This window comes from Ahaetulla prasina, chromosome 3 (genome assembly GCF_028640845.1).
Source record: "Ahaetulla prasina isolate Xishuangbanna chromosome 3, ASM2864084v1, whole genome shotgun sequence".
NCBI classification, from domain to species: Eukaryota; Metazoa; Chordata; class Lepidosauria; order Squamata; family Colubridae; genus Ahaetulla; species Ahaetulla prasina.
Genome location: NC_080541.1, coordinates 44,661,126 through 44,683,495, shown reverse-complemented (window position 1 = coordinate 44,683,495; position 22,370 = coordinate 44,661,126). Strand labels below are relative to the sequence as shown.

At 36.7% G+C, this 22,370-nt stretch overlaps 1 protein-coding gene across 1 annotated transcript in view; it reads right to left on the bottom strand.

The window, feature by feature from the left end:
- PDE7A (phosphodiesterase 7A) overlaps positions 1-21,581 on the bottom strand; it is a 40,485-nt gene extending 18,904 nt beyond the window's left edge. The window contains exons 1-3 of the mRNA XM_058175439.1: positions 20,833-21,581; positions 16,150-16,210; positions 7,283-7,366 (exon numbers count right to left, since the gene is read on the bottom strand). Coding sequence (XP_058031422.1) covers positions 7,283-7,366; positions 16,150-16,210; positions 20,833-20,970 — 283 coding nt within the window. The 5' untranslated portion in view covers positions 20,971-21,581. The remainder of the gene's footprint in view (positions 1-7,282; positions 7,367-16,149; positions 16,211-20,832) is intronic.
- Positions 21,582-22,370: the final 789 nt, after the last annotated feature.

Below are 22,370 nucleotides of genomic sequence, written 5' to 3'. Positions count from 1 at the left end.
AATAAAACTTTGGGGGAAGGGGAGGGAAACTAGAGGTAGCTCTCATTTAGATACCATAATTGGGACTAGCAACTAAGTTATAAAATAATTGATAAGTGAAACAGTGAATGTGTTTATGTATTAAATTTATGATGCCGCTCTTTTTGCTATCCAAAGCAACTCATATTCTTACTTCAGCTTTCCTTTGCTTTACGAACCTGTGAAAGTTGCAAATGCAAAGATTGGTCATCAAGTTATTTTTTTCACCACAGTCGTAACTGCGGATGAACAAGGCAGTTGCTAAATGAGGAATATCTGTACTACTTTTAAGTTCCCGAAATTAAGTTTCTTGCTAAATAATGTAAACCTATGACATAACTACACATTTCAGAAGTGCATTCAATATGATTTAATGCATTATCCTAGACTACATTTAATTGTACTCAATCAGTTCTTTCAAAGAAAGACAAAATAGAAGTGAATACAAAATAAATATAAAATTACCATTCTTAAGAAAAATTGAAGTATTTTTCATCCAATATATCAAACTCCTACACCTCAAAATAAATACACTCATCAAACACTGTATAGTGGCTTGGATATCAAAAGCATAATCCTGTAAATAAAGACATTAATTGTAAGCGAGACAGGTATCTTCACAAGATAAGTTCGCATTCCTTTTCCAATAGCACTTTAATGAGAAATCCTGATACTTCCCAAAAAATGAAAAAATTCATCTTTCTTTAAAGAAGCCATGAACTGAATAAGGAGAAAGACAGTTTATGCTTTTCGAATGTCTTTTTTATTCTAGAACATGTTTTAAAAAGATCCACAGAAGAGAAGGGAAAATTCATGTTTCCAAACTAATAACAATAACAATTTTCCAAGGTTGTGTTTCTGATCAAATTGACCAATTTTTCTCAGATTTCAAACTGGGAAAGAGAGGAAGAAAGTACATGATAGCAAGAAAAGAACACTGTTGACCAAGTTGAAGTATATCAATTAAAACGAAATGGAATACTAGAGAAAAATAGATGTCCACATAAAAAGCTAATAATTCTCAAAAAAATTATTTCTGAAAATGGAAAATAATTTCTCCATACAGACAAAACTGCTCTCAAAATTTCACACATGCTTGTCCATTACCGTACAATAAATATTTCGGAAGTAAAAAGTGTGCATTTGTTTTAGCACACTCGGGTGCATTTATTTATATAGGTATGTATCATTCTTCTTCCGAGCTTTGGGATCAGTTTATGAAAGGATTCCACTCCATTTTATCCCTGTCCTGAGTTAACCTGAATGGGAGAAAGTCATTGGACCAGGGTCACATAGTGGATTTTTGTGACTGAAGGTGTACGTAAATCTTGTTTCCCCAAACCTGTTTCAACATCTTAGCACTGCATCATATTGACTCCCCTTCCTTAATGCTAGTTCCTTAACCTTAGCAGTTTTTACTTTACACTGGTATATCAATGGAATTATTATCAGGCGAAAAAAAAGTGCTATGATGAACACCATATCTAACCACCATCAACCCTTTACTCTCCCTGACCCAATAATTTGCAAACAAGAAAGTAGTGAAACTAAAATTTTAATCCAAGGACCCAAACCAGCTGGCCAGAATTTGAAGTGCAAGAACCATGACATTAACTTTCAAAGTTACTACCATATAATCCATATATAGATTTGGAGGGTTTTTTTTTGAGTTTAGACAGGAGGGCTTGGCATGCTATAATCTATGACAGGGATGTCAAGCTCGCAACCCATGGGCCAGATTCATCACAAGCTCATCCCCGGTTTAGCAAAGGGAAAAAAAATTATGATACATCATGTGACACGTTGTCGTGGGTTTGACACCCCTGACTATGAATGGAATAGAATAACAGAGTTGGAAGGTACCTTGGAGGTCATCAAGTCCAACTCTCTGCTTAGGCAGGAAACCCTACACCACTTCAGACAAATGGTTATCCAACATCTTTTTAAAAAGTTCCAGTGTTGGAGCATTCACAACTTCTGGAGGCAAGTTGTTCCACTGATTAATTGTTCTGTCAGGAAATTTCTCCTTAGTTCTAAGTTGCTTCTGTCCTTGATTAGTTTCCACCCATTGCTTCGTTGGATAACCATTTGTCTGAAGTGGTGTAGGATTTCCTGCCTAAGAAGGGCGTTGAACTAGATGACCTCCAAGGTCCCCTCCAACTCTGTTGTTCTGTTCTGTTCTGTTCTATTCTATTCCTACCCTCATGTACTTTGGAAAATAACTTGACTTCCTCTTCTTTGTGGCAGCCTCTGGGATATTAGAATACTGCTATCATGTCTTCCCTAGTTCTTCTTTTCACTAAACTAGACATACCCAGTTCCTGCAACCGTTCTTCATATGTTTTACCCTCCAGTCCCCTAATCATCTTTGTTGCTCTTCTCTGCACTTTTTTGGAGTCTCAACATCTTTTTTACATCGTGGCAACCAAAACTGAATGCAGTATTCCAAATGTGGCCTTAACAAGGCTTTATAAAGTAGTATTAACATGATACGTGATCTTGATTCTATCCCTCTGTTTATGCAGCCTAGAACTGTATTCACTTTTTTGGCAGCTGCTGCACACTGCTGGCTCATATTTAAATGGTTGTCCAAAGATCCCTCTCAGTTACTACTATTGTATTGTACTCTGAGGTTATAAAAGTTGGACACAATTTAAAGAATGAATACATTTTTTCTTTAAATTCTATAAGTATCATTCAGCTACTTATTTCAGTTTTTACATTATGACTTAAGAGTTATGTGTCAATTTCTAAGTAAGGCAGGCTGGCCATCCAAATGGCCAAGTTCACAAATTAGCTATATAAGAATCATAGAGCTAAAAAGGGTTTCATCAGAATTTTCAAACTTGCTAATATCAAATGAATGTACAATCCCTTTCAATTTCCTTTTCATTTAAAAAAAATCTGAAAATAGAAGATTGGGGAATCTCATGAATAGAGGTGATATAGAGAGATGATAAGGAGCATTTGAATTCTACAAAAAAATTGTCCACCTGTAAACAGAGATTTCAAGTAGGTTAAGATTCTATTCTTCAAGCATTTTTATGGACAACTCTGCAGCTAACAAACAATAGTATTAAACTACAATAGAATATAGTTTAAAATATTCTGGCTTTTTAACATTTAGAAACATTTTACAAAGAATATGACATGGCAGATTATATCTTGACATGAAGCACACAAAGCTTAAATAATGTATGTATTTTGTAATGATATTACCAGTTTTCAATTAACATTCAGATAATTATATCATGATAGTTTAAGCTACAATTTTATATACACATATATAATGACAATAAATCCCACAAATATTAGCAGGATTAATTTCTGATTATATGTATGTGCATATGTATAAGTATAGATTTACTATTAAATTGAAAGAATTCAGAAATTAGCAATACTGTGAAGTTAACAGCAATATTGATGTTCACTAGATTTTTTGAAATCCTTGTCAAGTTATTGGTAATGAGAAAGTACAGGGTACAGGAAAAACATTAGAATGTTTTGGCTTTATTTTAATCTACTAAAAATAACTAAATTAGAAATTTCAAACCTTTGGTTGCAATCTCATTTCAAGCATGTGCATATATACCAGTAAGTATAGATTTACACTACAGTTTTAATCCTTGTCAAGATTCTTCAGGTAATTTTAAAAATTCAAGATATAACAATTTCATCTGAAAAGCACACATATTAAACTCTGCTATAATGCCAATATTTCTAAAATCCAATCTAATATAGAGCTATCAGAGACAAACAAAATACAAGTAGGTATGGATTCAGTCTGATAACAAATTCACATGTTTATGGATGGTGACTGACAAAAGACTACAGCAGCAGTAGGAATCAGAACATGCTCTAACAAGTTACAATTATGGGGTGAAGTATTGTTTCCAAACAGTAATAATCTTTGAAATACTTAAAATTTATCAAGTTACATATTCAAAAACTCTGTGTAGATGTATAAAATGTGTATATTAGTCACATGGCTTCATGTTCTTTATTGCCCATTTTAATCTAACCCAAAAGATACAGTGAAAATATAAAACCAACAGAATTATACTCCAGGTAGAAAGCTCATATATGTTAGTCTAAATATGTCCTGTCTTTTTGCTATTCACAAGTTAACAAGCATTTCTAGACTGGAATTTATTAATCTTTGTTAACAGAGCAATCAGCTACAGATACTTCCTACATTTAAATGTGCTATCACAGCAATATTCCTGCCAAACAAGAACAAATGAAAAAGCTTATTTTTTCCATCTTAACAATAAACTAGAAATGTAAGATGAGTGACTTAATATACTGTCCTAGGGTTATCATTCACAAGATCAACCGTCAATGGTACAGCACATACTTTGCACATAGGACTCTAAATTTAACCCCCAGACTCTCAAGGTAGAAATAAGAAAGATCACTATCTGAAATCTAGAAAAATAGATATAGACACTATCAATTGATTTTTTTGAATCAGTTTAATGAAGCTTCACATAACCAGTTAACTAGCATAATTTTCACATTAATGCACTTAAGTGTAAGTAATTGGGAGTTTAGACCTTCCAACTTGGTACAGAAAATACCAAGCAAATCTTAGTCCCTGTGATGTATTTCAATTGAATGATTTCCTTCTCTTTCTTTTAGGGCTCTTTGATCTCTTTATTTCTAGTGTGAATAAAGGTTGTCCTTTAAACATTTCAGCAATGGCTCTGAAAGTGGTTGCCCTCTAAACCAAAGTTCCCCAATCTTTCCGGCTTTGCAGCCTGTGGGGGGAGGGGATGGTTCTGGGCCAGTGCCCGACAGGTGTGTGTGCGCTCAGTTCATTTGCACAAGCAGTGGGCATGTATGCCCAACACTTGCACAAATGGAGTATGCACTCACTCGTGCAAGTGGAAATGTGCCCACCATTTTCATGGCCTGGTTCTGAATGACTCACGGCCCACTCTAATGGTTTACGTAGGGAATTAGGTTTGCCATCTCTTGTTATTATTCATAATTAAGATACAACTTGTGTTACAACTACCTGTTCTTCAATACACGTGAATATTAGAACAATTAGATGGATGGATGGATGGATGGATGGATGGATGGATGGATGGATGGATGGACGGACGGATGGTTCGATGGAGGGAGGGAGGGAGGGAGGGAGGGAAAGAGGGAGGAAGGTTGGCTTTCTGGACATTCAATTGACAACTATTACCTAAACTCAGACTAAGATTCTCACCAGTGATAAAATACCTGACCAAGTTCATTTGCTGTCAAACACTATTTTAATGTTTTTCTACCAGGCGATATATCCTTTAATAGTAGTGAGCAGGCATTGTCAAGATGCTAGAAGGCAATCATGGTTTCAATCACATACTCTTTTTCCCTCTCTTTTTACGTGACAGCACATTATTTCTGTATTAGGACTAGAAAATAGGATGGATCAAAATGAGACATTAAATACCCACTTCAATCAATGATTCCAGCACAATCTTGGGACGATTCTAACTATAGTAAGATTAATGCAGATAATTAATTTACTTGAATCAGAAAAGTATGTCAAGCAACCTTATTAAGCCAGAATCTTAATTCAGTGCCATATGGTGTTACAGATTGTGTACCTTGTTGAAGGCTGGCAACTACAGTTTCACAGTTCAAACAAAAAGAAAAAGGAAGCCATTGCTACTTCCTGCTTTTTTTCTAATACCAGAGTGAATAGATGAAAGAAATTGTATTCCCGAATAGCTTCAGTACATTTCAGTTTATTAGACCAAATATAATAGAATGAAATGGACCCATGAGTAATGTGATATTTACATAGATAGTATTCCCAATAAGTAAACTAGTTTCAGAAAAAAAAAACTTTGTAAGAGTTTACAAAAGAGTTTTATAAAATGTAAAACAGTCCATTTTGAAAGCAGCATACAAGTAGTCCTCAATTTATGACAATTGTATCCAGAATTTCTGCTGCTAAGATGATTGTTTAAGTGAGTCACATCTGATTTTAAAACCTTTTTTGCCACAATTAAGTGATGCACTAAATCATGTTTTTGTTAAGCAAAACCAGCTTCCCCAATAAATTTTGCTTTTGGAAGCTGGCTAGAGTGGCTACAAATGGCAATCATACAATCGCAGAACACTGCAACCACTGTCAATAAATACCAGTTACCAAGCCCCCACATTTTGACCATGTGACCATGGGGATATTGTGAAAGTTTTAAGTGTGAGGAGGACTGGTTGTAAGTCACTTTTTTCAGTACCGCTGTAACTTTGAATAGTTACTAAACAAATGGTTGTAACTAGAGGGCAACCTGAACCAAGCATCTACAAGGTGTTTCAAAATTCAAAGAGCTGATCTTAAAATACTTGTAAAATACTCAAAATATCCCACTTTGCACACAAATTAAAGAAAATGAAAACAAAAATGTGGGAAATCATCCCACAAAAGAATATACAGTAAAGCCAAAATCTCCCGGGAACAGCAGAACTTCTATATATAACATTCATATGTAGCTGAACTATACGAATCTTCAGCATTCTGTCAAGAAGCAGCTTTCAGATTAATCGAAGCATTTAAAACATTCACAGAAGATAGTATTTTAAAAATAGAGATAATTGCATCCAGCATGTCATGATTTGCTCAAACCTATCATTTTGCAACTACAGTCTCTCTGTCTTTCAGTAGAATCTTATGAATTTTATCATTAAAATTTCAAGCCACATTCACAGTGAAAACATTTACACTTCTATCTTATCATCATGGCTACCTAAACAGACAAAGATTGATTATCCTTTGCCAGCAGAGTTTTTAATTCTTAAAGTCTGGGTGAGGTAAGAAGAGTTTTACATTCCTATAGAATATTGCCTCTTTGCCAATGCTATTAGTAAATTTACACAATAATGAGATTCTGTAATTATGCCCTAATATGTGAAGGTAGAGAATTATGTTTTTTTCAAAAGATGATTCAATTACCCTCTGCAGTTACTGCACTACACTATCCCAGGAAAAAACATATTTGAATTTAAAGATCTGGAGATAACTCCTGTGTTTGTATCCTCGCACACTCAAAAGCCTGAATTCATTGTGCATTTTTTTCAACTTGGTATAATGTAGTTTAAGAAACAATACTGTAATATTCTACATAGAGTGTGTTCGTAACTTCTCAAATAGAATTATTTCCACAAATGAGAAATATTAGTTAATAAAACCTGGTATGACTACACACGCAGCAGCCAAACACAAATGGAATTCTTCATTACTGTACTGCTATTAAATACTTACAGTGAAAAATACGGAAATCAATGTATGGATGAGAACCTCTTCTCTCTCTTTCAAATCCTGCCCAACTTCTTACTCGTACATCTCCTGGAAATAGGGTCAAGAGTGAAATATACCATGTCGAAGAGCTACAGAGAAAAATGCAACTGACTACAGTTGCAAGCTGTAGACGTTCTGTGGATGTAGGGTAATAATAATATAGCACCTTTACCTTAGATGCAATTTCACAAGTTTGAAGTTTTTTCAAATATCCAGTTCCCTGCTTGTCATAAATTCCTTTCCTGCCTTCTCATACACAATTCACTACATATATATTTACATTTAATATATATGCTAAATTACCATAATAAATGACAAAAATATAATAAATAAAAATGTCAAAATGCTTTTTTTCTCTTCAGTATCAAATCATTTTTCTAACATATATCAGTTGAGTAGATTTGTAATGTATACAATCCTACATTTATAATTTTCAAAATTATACTAATTGCCATTACAATTTATGTTCAACTTGATTATATCAGTCATTAAAATATCAAAATGTAGTATTAACATGAAAAGTACTGCAAGTATTTCCCCTTCAACAAAAATAAGCATCTTCTGTAATAATGTTCTATTTATACTAGCAAAACAATAAATAATTATTTTTTTCTTCCATTTAATCATGTCTCATTTTCAGAGACTGCCTGGATAAGCCCCTGTAATTTTCTTGAGAGTTTTTCAGACATAGCTGCCATTGCCTCCTAGATGGAACTAGTTTGATCCCTTAACCACTTACACCAGGGGTGTCAAACTCAAGGTCTGTGGGCCGCATACGGTCCACGGGATGCTTAGATCTGGCCCATAGGGCCAGCCTGGAAATACCAAAGGATTGGCCCGCGGTGCTTCTGCTAGCAAAAACGGGGTGCAGGGGGGGCTCTTTACGGCCTCCCTGTGCCCCGTTTTTGGCCTGGAGGGCCTCCTGCAGCACTCTGCCGCCCACTTTGGCCGGCAGAGTGCTGCAGGAGGCCATTCAAGCCAAAAGCAGAGCTCAGGGGGGCATGCATGGCCCCCCTGCACCTTGTTTTGGCTGGCAGGGTATTACAGAAGGTATCCATCCCGTTTGCTGTCCGTCCCATCTCTCCACACACACCCCAGGCCGGCCCACGAAGGACAACTACAAAGCTGATCCAGTCCATGAAGAAATCCCATTTGACACCTCTGGCCTATACCAAACGCTCTCAATCAGTATTAACCAATGGCTATTTTTTAAAAAAATTATAGAAATACTTCACAGGTATGCCAAAAGCTAGCATGATAAAACTGTACTCAGAACTCAGATATATACTTTTGTTTTATAACCTTTTTCCTCAAAAAGTCCAAATTTTATATTATGATGAATCACATAGTCAGCCAGGATTTTGATTGGATTTGTCATTTTTGTCCATTTATCAAGTCTTTCCCAAAGACCTGGGATAGGCAATTATTATTTAATAATATTAAAGGTTCTGTTGCAGGATGTAAGCTGTTCCAAATAAAGTTGCCTTTAGCAATAGCAATAATATACTGCTTCACAATGCTTTACAGCCCTTTCTAAGCAGTTTACAGGATCAGGGTATTTCCCCCAATAATCTGGGTCCTCATTTTACTGACCTCAGACGAATGGAAGGCTGAATCAACCTTGAACCGGTCAGGATCAAACTGCTGGCAGTGGGGAGTCAACCTGCAATACTGCATTCTAACCACTGCACCACCAGGGCTCTGGTATTTGATGATGTTTTTATCATCATCATCATTATTTCAAAATATTGCTGCAAGTCTGCTTATGTCTAAGATAAGATTTCAATTTATTTTGTATTATATATTATGTCAACTTTTGCAGAAAACATTTCATATGTCATAATTATGTTAGTCTTAATGAGAGTATTTCTTCTAAAACAATGAGCTTATCTATAAACTGATTTAGCTTTTCTAATAAGGAATCTACTTACGGCTATTAAAAATGCATAAGCACTGAAGTATAAGAAATGCTTCAGGTGGTAATAGAAGCAAGTTTGAAGAAAATCATATTATCCTGTGATATTTCTATGCAATGGAATAAATAAAAAATGTATTCACATATAGTAGTTTTCCAGTTCCACTAAGTCTTTCCTTCCTTCTATGAATGGAAAGCTGTTAATTGTTTTTACAAAGTTTTTTTTTACAAAAATCCTAACCAAAAAGAATATATATATATATAACTTTCATTGTCTAGCACTAATCACAAGCAGCAATCACACAATTTCCTCAGAATGAATCTATCAGGACCATTATAGTTGAAGTTCCCTACATTCTCTAAATATGAAGACTTGTCAGATTTTCCAGATTTCTCAAGAATTCTTAGCAATAGTAATGTTAACTATGGAATCTGGAATTTGAAGTCTATGGCTTCAGTAGGTATGTTTGTTTGTTTATTATTAAACAAATGTATACAGCCATCCAACTCGTGACAAAGAGCTACTAGTTAGTTGAATGATAAAAAGACAGATGGAAGTCAGTTAAAGAAACAGAAAACATAAGGAATTGACTTCTCCATATCTCTAAATGAAATAATCCCTTGATCAATTGCCTTAGGAGTGCAGAACCAAAACAGCTACAACCTGCCACTGGAAAGGAAGGGAATAGCAGCTGGGGGGGGCAGGTTAAATATGGCTGTTCCCATCAGCCAAAAAAAAAGCAGTTGTTTTCATTTTGCAATTCTTAGTCTTATTACTTACACAGTGCTTAGGAAAATAAACAGCATTGGCTTCAACAGCAGCATCTTATTTTAGAATGGCAGTTTGGGAAATTCAAATCCAACCCTGCATCTAAATTGGTTCCAACCACTTACAGCAGCCTATATGTGAATGTATCTAACCATTATTATCTAATATTAAAACAGCAAATCTCATAAGTCTCAACATTATGCTTTCTCCCTTCTCTTTCAACCCAAAAGTGAGGAAATCAGAACTTTTATTTTAAATTAACCGTAGCTTTGGATACCATTCTAAACTGGGTTTACATGAATTATGATTAATTGAAATAAGCCATCTTTCAAATATCATTATTTGAAATATAATTTCAAAATGTATTTGTTCATCTAAGCGGGGCTGGCTTAATTCTTAATTTTTAACTTTTAATTTTGAAATTTTGAAATCTGAATTTTAATAATTTTAAATTGGGGTACTGTGTTTTATTGGGGTCAATTGGACGGTTTTACATTTAAATTTTTAAATTTTTCGGCCGTTATATAATATGTTATTTTAATTTGTTGTTTTAATATTGTAGATTGTATATTTTAATTTGTTGTTTTAATATTGTAGATAGATAGATAGATAGATAGATAGATAAATAAATAAATAAATAAATAAATAAATAAATAAAATAAATAAATTCTTTGAATTTTTCCCCCCACAATCATTAAGATAAATAACATATTGTGTTATAATTTATAACACAATCTTTCTTGAACCTTGGAATAATATGATGGAGCAGTGGGACCAGGACAGAATCTAAATTTATTTCGTTTATATTTAAATTTAGTTAAAATACAATTATGTATTAAATCTTCTCCAATACATTACAAATATTATTTGGTAACTAACTTTCAGAAATGTCTTAGACCACATCTAAGACTTTAGGAAGAGCACATATAGCCCTAGATCTCAGGTTATACACATCTGAATGAACATAAATTCATCTATTAAAAATAATTTGAAATCTCAAGACTTAGTTTTAAAAATTTTATTTTGAATCCTTTCTTAGTTTTATAGTTATAGGATTAATTTAGAATATAAGAATTTTTCTATGTATTTTGATCTTTCAGAAAGCATCTTGACAAAATAACAGACTAACAAAGTTGGAAGGGACCTTGGAGGTCTTCTGGTTCAACCCACTGCTCAAGCAGGAAACCCTATAAATAAAAAGGAGCAGAAAGCAGAAATGATTAAAGAATTATGCATTGCCAAATGTTTCAGTGAACATCTTCCTCAGGGGATATTAAACTTAACAAATGCAGATTAAAATCAGTGTGATAGCAATGCCAAAGTAAGATAACATTCCTTTAAAAAGTCAGGCTCAATGTGAATAGAACAAATATTTCTTTTCAAAGGGATTCTTTGCAATACTAATGAATAGATAAGCACTTTAAAACCTTATCATCTTTATCTGCTTTTGATATTTTCAAAAGTAGCACCTGTTCCTGAGAAAGACATTCATCACAATGTGTTGGGCACCTTTGCTCTTTTTAATTGAATCAATAATAATTTCAGTTTCAGGCTTATTGTTATTTTTTCTCTAAATTAAATATTCCACATTCAAATACTGTACAAAATTATATCCAATAACAACTACTGTGGCCACTTGCCAACAAAATGGACCCAGTTGCCAGAATGCATTCCTTTCTCCATTATGTAGGATGGAAGAATTATGCAAAATGCAGCGGGAAATTCTTGAATATAATCAGTCATTTGTATTCTATATGGAAGAACTAAAAAAATTCAAGATCCATTCCTGATTTCACTACTTGAATCCCTTCTGAGAAGAGATCATTGACTAAACAAAACCTTAATTTAGCAGCATTTTATAAATCATACTGGTTTTCTGCTGAAAGCAGAGTAAGCAAGTTGCAATATCTCAAAACAGAGATAAAATGAGACAAAGTATGTTACTATCTTATGAAACTAACAATTTATTCTTTTGCAAGTTGCTTGAATTGGATGGAAAAATGAAATTATAAAAATTGACTTTTCCAACACTATCATAATTGTTTTGTCACCAATACAGTATTATGTATACCGATTTAAGGTAGGAATACATGATGACCTAGGAGTTCAGCAAAAACTCTGTGTGGCCAAGATTATCTAAATATCAATAGGCATAGATAACAATTATTTTGCTAATAAACAAACAGAAAAATAAGAGCTCCTTACTTTACTGCTTTTTGAGCAGTACTGAGAATTCAAGATGACTCTCAAGTTGTATATATAAGCCTCACAGAGGAAAGTATGATTCCATCCAAGGCCAGAAATTAAAACATGGGGGGGGGGGCAGATAGCCACAGCCAGTCAGGGCTCTGTCAGGGTTGCCTATTTCTCTCCATTCAGATCTAAACAGCCTCCAGAAGCCATTGACAATTTCATAGCCCAAGGCTGGGATGAACAATGCACAGGTCATCAGCATACTGATGATGCTGGACTCCAAACTGATTGGCAATGGCACCCAACATGTAAATTTTAAACAAGGGGAGTGAGAGCATTAAGCCCTGAGGCATGATGCAGAGGGACTGCAGATGCAACCTCTTCCGTCTGTTGATACCTATTAGGACTAATCACTGAAGGAGGAGGCAAACCACCGGAACATAGTATTTTGAACTCCTACCTTCTGCAACAGTCAAAAAGACATCAATGGTCAATGGTACAGAAAATAGCTGAGATATCAAGAAGCACATACCACCTCCATCCCATCGTCACCAAAGGTCACCAAGAAGTGTGACCAATGTTGTTTCAGTGCACTAGCCTAGCCTGAAGTGGATTCAAATTATCTGCTTCCTTCAAGCCCCTTTTTCCAACCACTTTTTCAACAACCTATATTACAAAGGGAAGGTTAAAAACCAGACAATAACTATCCAGAAGAAAAGTATCCAGCAACAGTCTCTTAAAAAGGAGCTGTACTACCACCTTCTTCAAGTCAGAAGGATTCCCCTCTCCCCCAAAGATGTCAATACCACCGCATGGATCCAACCAAAAGACCCAGGACAACACTGGACCTAGCAAATAGGTGACCAAATTCATAGTTTGGTGGAAGGTGTCCACCACACTGGGAGTCACAGAATCAATTTCAGTCCAGATAAAGTTATAAGGCTTGCTTAGGCAACTCAGTCAGATCTACCCAGAGTCTATATGAATCTATATGAATTTATCCACCAGGTACTGTGAATATTCAGCTCTATACCATTATTAAACTGGACTTTTATATGGATTCACGTCTGATTATATCATGCATGTCTTTGCATTGAGAACAACCTGGTAAAACTGTGACTCAACTGAGATCTAGATTGCGTGAGTGCGGTCCCTATGCCTTTGGCACTACTGACTATATCCATGATGGTGAACCTATGGCACGGGTGCCACAGGTGGCACGCAGAGCCGTATCTGTGGGCAGGTGAGCGTTGCCCTAGTTCAGCTCCAGCACGCATGTGTACCCGGTCAGCTGATTTTCAGGCCTTCTGGACCCATCAGAAGTCAGGAAATGGGTTGTGGTGGGGAAGGCTGTTTTGCCCTCCCCAGGCTCCAAGAAAGCCTCCAAGAACCTGGGGAGGGCGAAAAACGGGCCTACCAGGCCCACCAGTAACCTTTTTGCTGTTGCGTGCCAAAAGCGGCGGGATCACGGGGGGGCGCGCATGCATGCACGGGGGTGCGGGGTGTGGAGAGGCACTGAATGTGTAGGCACGCACGGATGCAACCCCTCCATGCTCCCCCCGCTTTTGGCACACAACAAAAAAAAAGATTAGCCATCACTGGACTATATTATCTTTTACCTTACTCTTTTTGGTTTGGGAGCTACATACTGTACTATAGTAGCACTGTTATTTTTTCTGAACAATCAGAAGGTATATTCTAGCAATCATAATGTACAGTATTTTTTGGAGTATAAGACGCACTTTTTTCCCGCCAAAAAGAGGGTGAAAATCTGGGTGCATCTTATCCTCCGAATGTAGCCCTGCCCAGCTTCTCAAACGGAGGTTTCAGAGGCTGAAAGAAGCATCAGAAACGGAGCTTCAGAAAAAAAGCCCCAAAAGAGCTTCAGAAAAAAAGCCCCAAACGGAGCTTCAGAAAAGAAGCTCCCAAACAGAGTTTCAGAGGCTTTTTTTCTAAAGCTCTGTTTTGGAGGTTTTCAGAGGCAGAAAAAAGTTTTTTCTGAAGCGGAGTTTCAGAGGCAGAAAAACAAAACAAAAAAAAGCAAGGCACAGAGCTCACAACCAAAGAACCTGTTGCTAAAATTCACCTCTGGGAACAGCTGACTGAGGGTATTCCAGGAGGTAAATCCACCTGCCAATCAGCTTTTTTCTTATTTTCCTCCCCAAAAACTAAAATATACTTTTTCCCGAAGGCCATCACTCTGCTAAACAAATAATTCCCTCAACACTGTCAGACTATTTACTGAATCTGCACTACTATTAATCGTTTCATAGTTCCCATCACCAATCTCTTTCCACTTATGACTGTATGACTATAACTTGTTGCTGGCAATCCTTATGATTTATATTGATATATTGATCATCAATTGTGTTGTAAATGTTGTACCTTGATGAACGTATCTTTTCTTTTATGTACACTGAGAGCATATGCACCAAGACAAATTCCTTGTGTGTCCAATCACACTTGGCCAATAAAATTCTATTCTATTCTATTCTATTCTATTCTACTCCGGTGCATTTTATACTCCAAAAAATACAATAATTCTAAGCTAGCTGGGTTCAACACCATTGCTTTTGGCTTTCAGAATGGTCCCAGATAAGCTGTATGATGTCTGTACTGAAACACTCAGATTTGGAAATTAGATAATCTTAATAATGGTACAGAGCTACTTTCATTTTAAGTTTCACTTTCATAGAAGGACCAGGTGAACACAGAGCAATGCCTCTGGATTTGTTGCCTTATCTGGCAAAGTGCTGGAAGTGCTTTTTAATCAACTAAGGCTGGTTAACTTAAATGAAACAATGAAAATAAACACTTTCCTAGTGTTGCCAAATGCCAACAAATACCATAGAAGGAAATTAAAACAAGCAGGGAGGTTAGTGTCTGTGGCACAAAAGTAAACAGGGATGAATGAAATTTGCCAAATTAGCCTGAACTTGTCTATATGATAAACAGAGAATAATTGTGTAGATACCAGAAAGGAAATCTAGAATTAATCTAATGTAATTATTTTTAAGGAATCATTTATTTTCTATTTCACATATGCAACAGGATTACATATATTTTTTTTAAATCTGGGGATACATAGAGATTCTACTATGATTTACCAGGTACTAAAGTAGAATTGGCAGATATACCATCCAACACTGTCTGCTGATCGTTCAGTATTAACAACTGAACTTACTTTATGGTTCAGTGCTCTAAAAGCCACCACCAACGCATTTCTGCGAATTTTATAATAATGAATAACCTAAACAGAAGTTACTGTAAAGGGTAAAACAGGGAAATATCTTATGACGATGTATTTCTCCTTATGTCTGTGGAACTAATCTGAATAATTTATATTAAAATTCCTTCCACATTTTTTTCTGTTTTGAAGTTGCACGATTTCAAAATTGCTAGCACGTAACAATATTTAGTTTACAATTTAAGCTGAAACTCATTCCTATACAAATATTTGTTCATGAGTCATTCAACTATCTTCAAACATAACAAATTCTTAATCTTATATGTATTTTGCATTTGCAGTAGTCTCTACATGTTCAATACAAGAACCATAATTAAAAGAGCTAACCTTTAACACAAGTAACAGACATTAAAAATAAATATATGTATATAATTTATACATAAATGTAAATGCATGGCACCTCAGTATTATATATTTAATATCTGGCATGTTCTTCGGTATTTCTCTTATGTATTTGCATCTCCACTCTCATATTTTCTTCCCACTGAAATCTGAATTACAGGACAACCCATATTTTCCTTTTTTGAAATCATTTTCAGATGTATTTTTAGTGTCTGACTCAATATGAAAATAGTACCAAATGAAATGTAAATACTTAGAAGCATTTGAAAGCAATGGACCAAAAAGAACCAAAGTTATTAAAGTGAATTCTGCATATTGTCTACTTGACACAGAGATCTCGTATCTCAATAAGTAACCACACTTACCTAACATGCGAATGTACAATGCAGTTTGATCAGAACTGTCATAGGAAATTGCTCCACGTCTCTGAAAATTAAAAAGATACGTTATTTCTATTTTTTAAAAGTGTCTTAATTTCTAATTTTGTTTAAAGACCATTATAAATAAATGTTCCAGTAAAGGACAAAAGTTCAAACTTTAAGCATGTTTAACAAAACTAGTCACGAATGGCATACTTTTCTTCACACTCCACTCGTCTTAACTCTCTAAAATCAATTATAAAATGATGCTTCTTAGTTAAAAAGTCAATGGCACATATTTTGGCTACATCCAATCATATTTTACAGTGAAGTTACCAGTCTATCGCTGCACAGAACAAACAATTCACTCAAAGGGGCTTTAACTGCTAAACATACTAAAGCTAGTTTCTTCCTATATCCCTTACTAGAACTAGTTCCTTCCTATATCCACTGACTCCTCCAAATGGCTGGTTATTAGTAAGACTCCTCTCCTATGATAATTATTCTAATAATAGACACCTTGTCCAAATATATGTTTTAATAAATCCCTAAATAAAATGAAGCTGTCACAATCTGTATATGGTACAAAGTTAATAACAACATATTTATGCCATGTTTCTGTATATTTGAATGTACGTTTACAATTGTTTGCAGATTCATAAGAAAAAAATAGTGAATATAGCAGGTGCAGAAGTTTAGAGACCCCTTCAGAATTCTGTAACTTTTCATAAACTGAAAAATCTTTACCATTTGAAAATGAAAATGGCTATCTGAGGCAACAAGAGGTACAGCTGCATACGCAGGTTTAAATTCAGACTTCCTGTCCACATATATAAACCACCAGCCCCTTTAAAATAAGTATTTAGATGACGTAAGAAACTGATTTTCTGATGGCCCCTGAAGAAAAAGGATGTATTGAAAAAGTAAGATTTAAAGAACAAAAGATATATATTATAGCTAAAAAAATTTCACATAACTTGGAAAATGTAAATTTTCAAAACTTTTGTTCATGGATATATAAAATATTTTGAATTCAAAGTACTCTGTTCACATTCAAACCAGACTGTTGTGAACTTATGGATTGAGTTCCAAACTTACTGAAGTATTTGGAGCTCAAAATAGGTTTGTTTACAGTTCAGAACAAGTTGCTCATTAAAATACACTGAAATACAGAAAAGAAAAAACAAAAGATAACTTATGTGCCTATAAGTAAGACACTAATCAAAACGTCTTCAACTGAGTCAACATTATCACCTATTTACATTTTTATAAAAAAAACCTGAGTGTACTATTTCCAAGGATATTAAATCTTAGAATTTATTCACTAGTGAGTTACTGGGCTTTGTAGAGAGGATTTTACACTCTCATTTCTCTTTTTGGTATTCTGTAAGGAAACAAATTAGAGGAAGAATATTAATAGTATTAATATAGTAATACATCTGCTCATTTTTTTAAAAAAAAGTTGGACCTTGCTCACCCTAATTTTGAATCATGGATTAATGGTTATATATTAGAGCTGTTAATTTTCAGTTGTTGCATCTCATTTTCTAAACCTTCGTTCTTAAATGCTGATAGCAATTATCCCCCCATGCACTTTGCATGGAGCTACTCTTGAAGAGAATTTGGAAGCTACAGCTGGTACAAAATGCAGCAGCACAGACAGTTCTACGAGCTCCTAGAGCAGCCCATGTAACACCACTGTTGCAGAAGCTGCACTGGTTACCAGTGTGCTTTCATGTCCAATTCAGTGTGTTACTTTATGACCTTAAAGCCCTTTACTGCATGAGTTCAGGCTACATGAGCAAGCAACCCAATGGGATTGGCCCAGCCACTCGTTCCTGCAGAAGAGGTATGCTAAGAACCCCATCAGTCAAGGAATTCTGACTGGCAGCATCCAGGAGAAAGGCTTTTTCTGTTAAGGCTCCCACCCTCTGGAACATCATGCCTCAGAAGTGAGATGCCCCCCCCCACTTGATCTTTCATAAGAACTTCAAAACCTGGCTCTGCCAACTGACCTGGGACCTCAATGGGGGCATTCCATGTTGGAGGTGGTTATTACCCTAAGATCACACCGCTACATCATGGTATTCTGCGTTTTTAACTGTTTTAGTCTCTTATGTAATATTCAATGTTTTAATGTTTTGTACCTTTGTTTTTATGATGTTTGTAAGTCATCCAGAGTCACTTGATAGTGACCTGGGTGGCATATAAATTTAATAAATAAAATAATAAATAAAATAAGTGACAACATCTAAAATTATAATTTAATGTCAGCAACAGAGACTTAAGTCTTTCAGTATTTTCTGTGAATTGCTCTACTTAAAAGTTATATTAATATATTTGTAACTAAATATTATAAGAAACAACTTAGCATCCTAATAAATGAAATAAAATATACTCTTTTATATATTCCATTATTAATTACATTATCCAAACAGTTTGTCCTTAAGAACAGTCATTTTGTATAAACACAATCAGATTACTTACTGAACACTGAGATTTTATAACTAACATTAAACATTCTTCAGTATAAATAATTGTGGAATGAAAATATTAAATTCATTCTAAATTATAAATTCCTTGTAAGAATGACTGCTTGCAAAAGAAATAGCAATGCCTACAATCATTTAATTTATAAAGTGTCAATAATTGTAAGCAAAAGCTATCAATCTTCCTTTCAAAGTTAATACCATTCTGCATAGCAGTTCCTATCCTAGCATATGATTTATAGCATAATAGCTAAACTGCCAAGCAATAAACATACAAAAAACTTTTTCTTGTTTGTATTTTCTATTCCCAAAGGATATAATTAACAGAACATCAATTCCACTGTCAGCCAACTTAATTATGTTAACTACTCAGGTAACCAAATGCATAAGAATCAATTGGAAGTAATTTCTACTATTACATAAAGGTAGAATTTTGATCCAAAGTCCTTGCTTCAAATCTGGTTTCACTAAATGCTTCAATTGGAAGCATATTTAATGTCTGAGATTAAAGGATATTATGGCCTAAAGTCCCAGCGCTAATGCTTTAATCTCAATTCAAGAATATCTATGGGATGGCTCAAAAACTGCAGCTATGTTTTGTTATGGATGAATCCATCATCACAAAAACAGAAGTCTACATGTTTAAAGGGATTTCTACTTTTCGCACACCCATATCTTCCTATCCTCAAATTTTGAGAGTACATGACAGGACTACTTCAGTCAGCATTCTTTCAATACACTATTGACATTATATTCCACCTATCTGCCTCTGAATTCTTTAAAACAAGCAAAAACATATTCCTCCTGAATAATCTGCAATCTTGTATTTCACATAAATTTGGAGTCAATAGAGTTTCTATCTGTGATATTTGCTTTAGACACAACCCTAATAAATTTAAGTTTGACTCTCTTATCAAACTAATTTTTTTATAATCCACATTCTGTAGTATATTTTGTTGTGCTATTAAACTCAAAAAGAAATCAAAGAATAACCGACTTCCTCTTCATTTGCTAATAGTATTAGCCAAGACTATTTCAAAATCTGAAAGGGACTTACACCCTTAGAAGTTTCAATACAATTATGGTTTGCCCAACTACATGGAGTACTGCAAAAATAAAGCAAAGATATAATTCTAATTCTGGGCAAATGCCTTAAGATTCAGAGATTTGTTATCATTCACAGGGAAATCTCAGCAGACTGCATCAGGGCAATAACAGATGGATAACCCAATCCTCAAAACATTTGATGAGCGCCAAAAATGGCAACAGAATCTATTTTCTCACATTTTACCACCTACCTACATTTGTTATGGTTACATTTATTACTGGTATCATTCACATTGGACTCATAGTATATTTACTTTAAAAACCTGTAAGAGACATATTTAAAGTGCCTGAAAAAGGCAGAACAAATATATATATGGCAATCTTTTGCAAAATATTTTAAGGGATGAGCATGATTCGGCTGAAGTGAAAAGCAAAAGATGCCTCACTAAAACCTGAAGCTTTTATAACAGCTTCATTATATCCTAGGAACTCTCATAACCGCTACAAATATCAAGGAGAAAAAGACTGAACGCCTCTAAAGGTATCCCCCCAGCTACCTATCAAATAAGCAATTTTATACTCTCTCCCGTTCTAGCCTTATGACCAGGAGAAAATTACATGTCTTTAGTCCGTTCGCGGGAGGGGGGGGGAATCAACAAAAACTCATGAAAGGCAGTCTTGGCGATCTACTACAGCATTACTATCCAGCTACAGGTGACCAAAAAAAAATAAACCCGCGAGTGTTAACAAAAATAAAAACGGGCGACGAGCAAAGACCGACAGAGGGCAATTCCGCAGTCAAGCGGTGGCTCCGGTGCGGCTTTCGCGTGTTCCGAGCTTTGCCTGCCTTGTGCCGCTAATTGGAAACCTCATCTGCTGCACGTTATCTGGCCTAATCTTCCTACCTCCCGCTTTTGTTCCCTCTCGCCTGACCGAACAGTGCCGCAGGACTCGAAACCTCTGCATGTTGCAGCCTCCGGGGCTTTTTTTTTTTTTTTTTGGCTTTTTTTTTCCCAAAGCCATCCCTTTTTCTCCCTCAGGGTCCCGCATGGATATTCTTGTGTGTGTGTGTGTGTTTTCTGCCCCTCCTTCTCTCCCGAGGGCCGCTTCCCACCTCCGCCTCGGGGAAAAGAAGAGCGAGAGGGGCCCTCACCTGAGAAAGCTGCCTGGGGTTGGGGCAGCCGAAAAGCGCAGAACTGGAGCTGAAGCTGATGGCCCCCCGGCGACTGAGGACGTGCTGCGGGACCGGCCTGTCCAGAGGCAGCACCGGCAGTTGATAGCATACTTCCATTGAAACGGGGGCAGCACCGCCGCCACCACTTCGTCTTCTGGGGTGCCAATCCAAGCCAGGCCCGGCTCCGGGATCAAGGCAGGCCCGGCTCACCGCTCTCACCTGCCCCACGCAAACCCGGGCAGCGCTAGAAACGACTTCTTTCTAACCGTCCGAGCACGGCTCGGCGAGCTTCGCGCAGGGGAAGCGGAGAGGCAGCCTCAGAGGATGATCCGGAAGAAACCAACATCAAGCCTCCCCGGCTCGAAGATGCGAGTCCCTCGGTCAGCTCCGCAGCCGGGACGGCGGCATCCCCGCCGCTCGTTCAGGTCGTAGCGGGCGGGCCAGGCGGCTGCTTGTAACTGCTGCAGTCCCGGCCTGATTTGGAGGACACACAACTCGGCTGCGGCAACGCCGCTATTGTCCAGCACGAGGCGCGGCCCCGCGCACGAGGGGCGGGGCCAGGTGCTGGCTGGAGAGTGATGGCGGTAGTGGCGCCGGAAGCTAACGGAGGGCGCGGGGGTGGGGGGGGGAAGAGAAGAGTTGCGCGTGCAGCAACCCGTCCTCCTCGCCCACACTGAGCACGTTCTCCTCCCTCGGTGTCACGCGAGTGCACGCCTCTCCAGAGGAAACCTCGTCTCGTCTTGGAACGAGCTGCGGCCGCGACGATTCCCCCGGCGGGAACGTCTTACGCCGTGACGTCATTAGCCCTGCCTGATGGCCCCCTTTTCTTTCTTTTTTTTAACCCTTTTCGCTTACCAGTTTTATTTTTGTTTTCTTCGGGGAGTTGTGTAATGAGGTGCCCGATCTATCTCCACTAGGTTGTGAGGTCCGTTGTTTTCTTTATTTTTAGATAAGGGCAAAGGACATGGTGTACGAAGTGTTTGAAGCCTTCGTAAAACTTTTTTTATGCTCAGACCTTGACCTTAAACCACCTCTGACTCTCTGAAGAAGCGGGTCAAGTTACTTTCTTCTGGTCCCCTAACCTTTTGTGTGTGTGTGTGTGTGTGTGTGTGAGTGAGAAAGGTAAAGGTTCCCCTAGCCTAGTCGTTGCCGACTCTAGGGGAGCCAAAGAGCCAGCGCTGTCCGAAGACATCTCCGTGGTCATGTGGCTGGCATGACTTAACGCCAAAGGCGCATGGAACACTGTTACCTTCCCACCAAAGATGGTCCCTATTTTTCCTACTTACACAGGCAGCACTAGGGATTCGAACCGCTGAGCTGCTTACCTTTCGATCAATAAGCTCAAGGTCCTAGCCCCTGAGCCATATATATATATATGTTTTTTGAGGTTTTTGCGGGTGTTTGTATGTAGGTCTTTGGTTATTCAGGTTTTCTCCCTCGTAAAATTGGAAGTGTCTTGGCGACATTTCGACGAAATCCCATTCTCATTCGTCATCTTCAGGCTGGTGTTTACCACT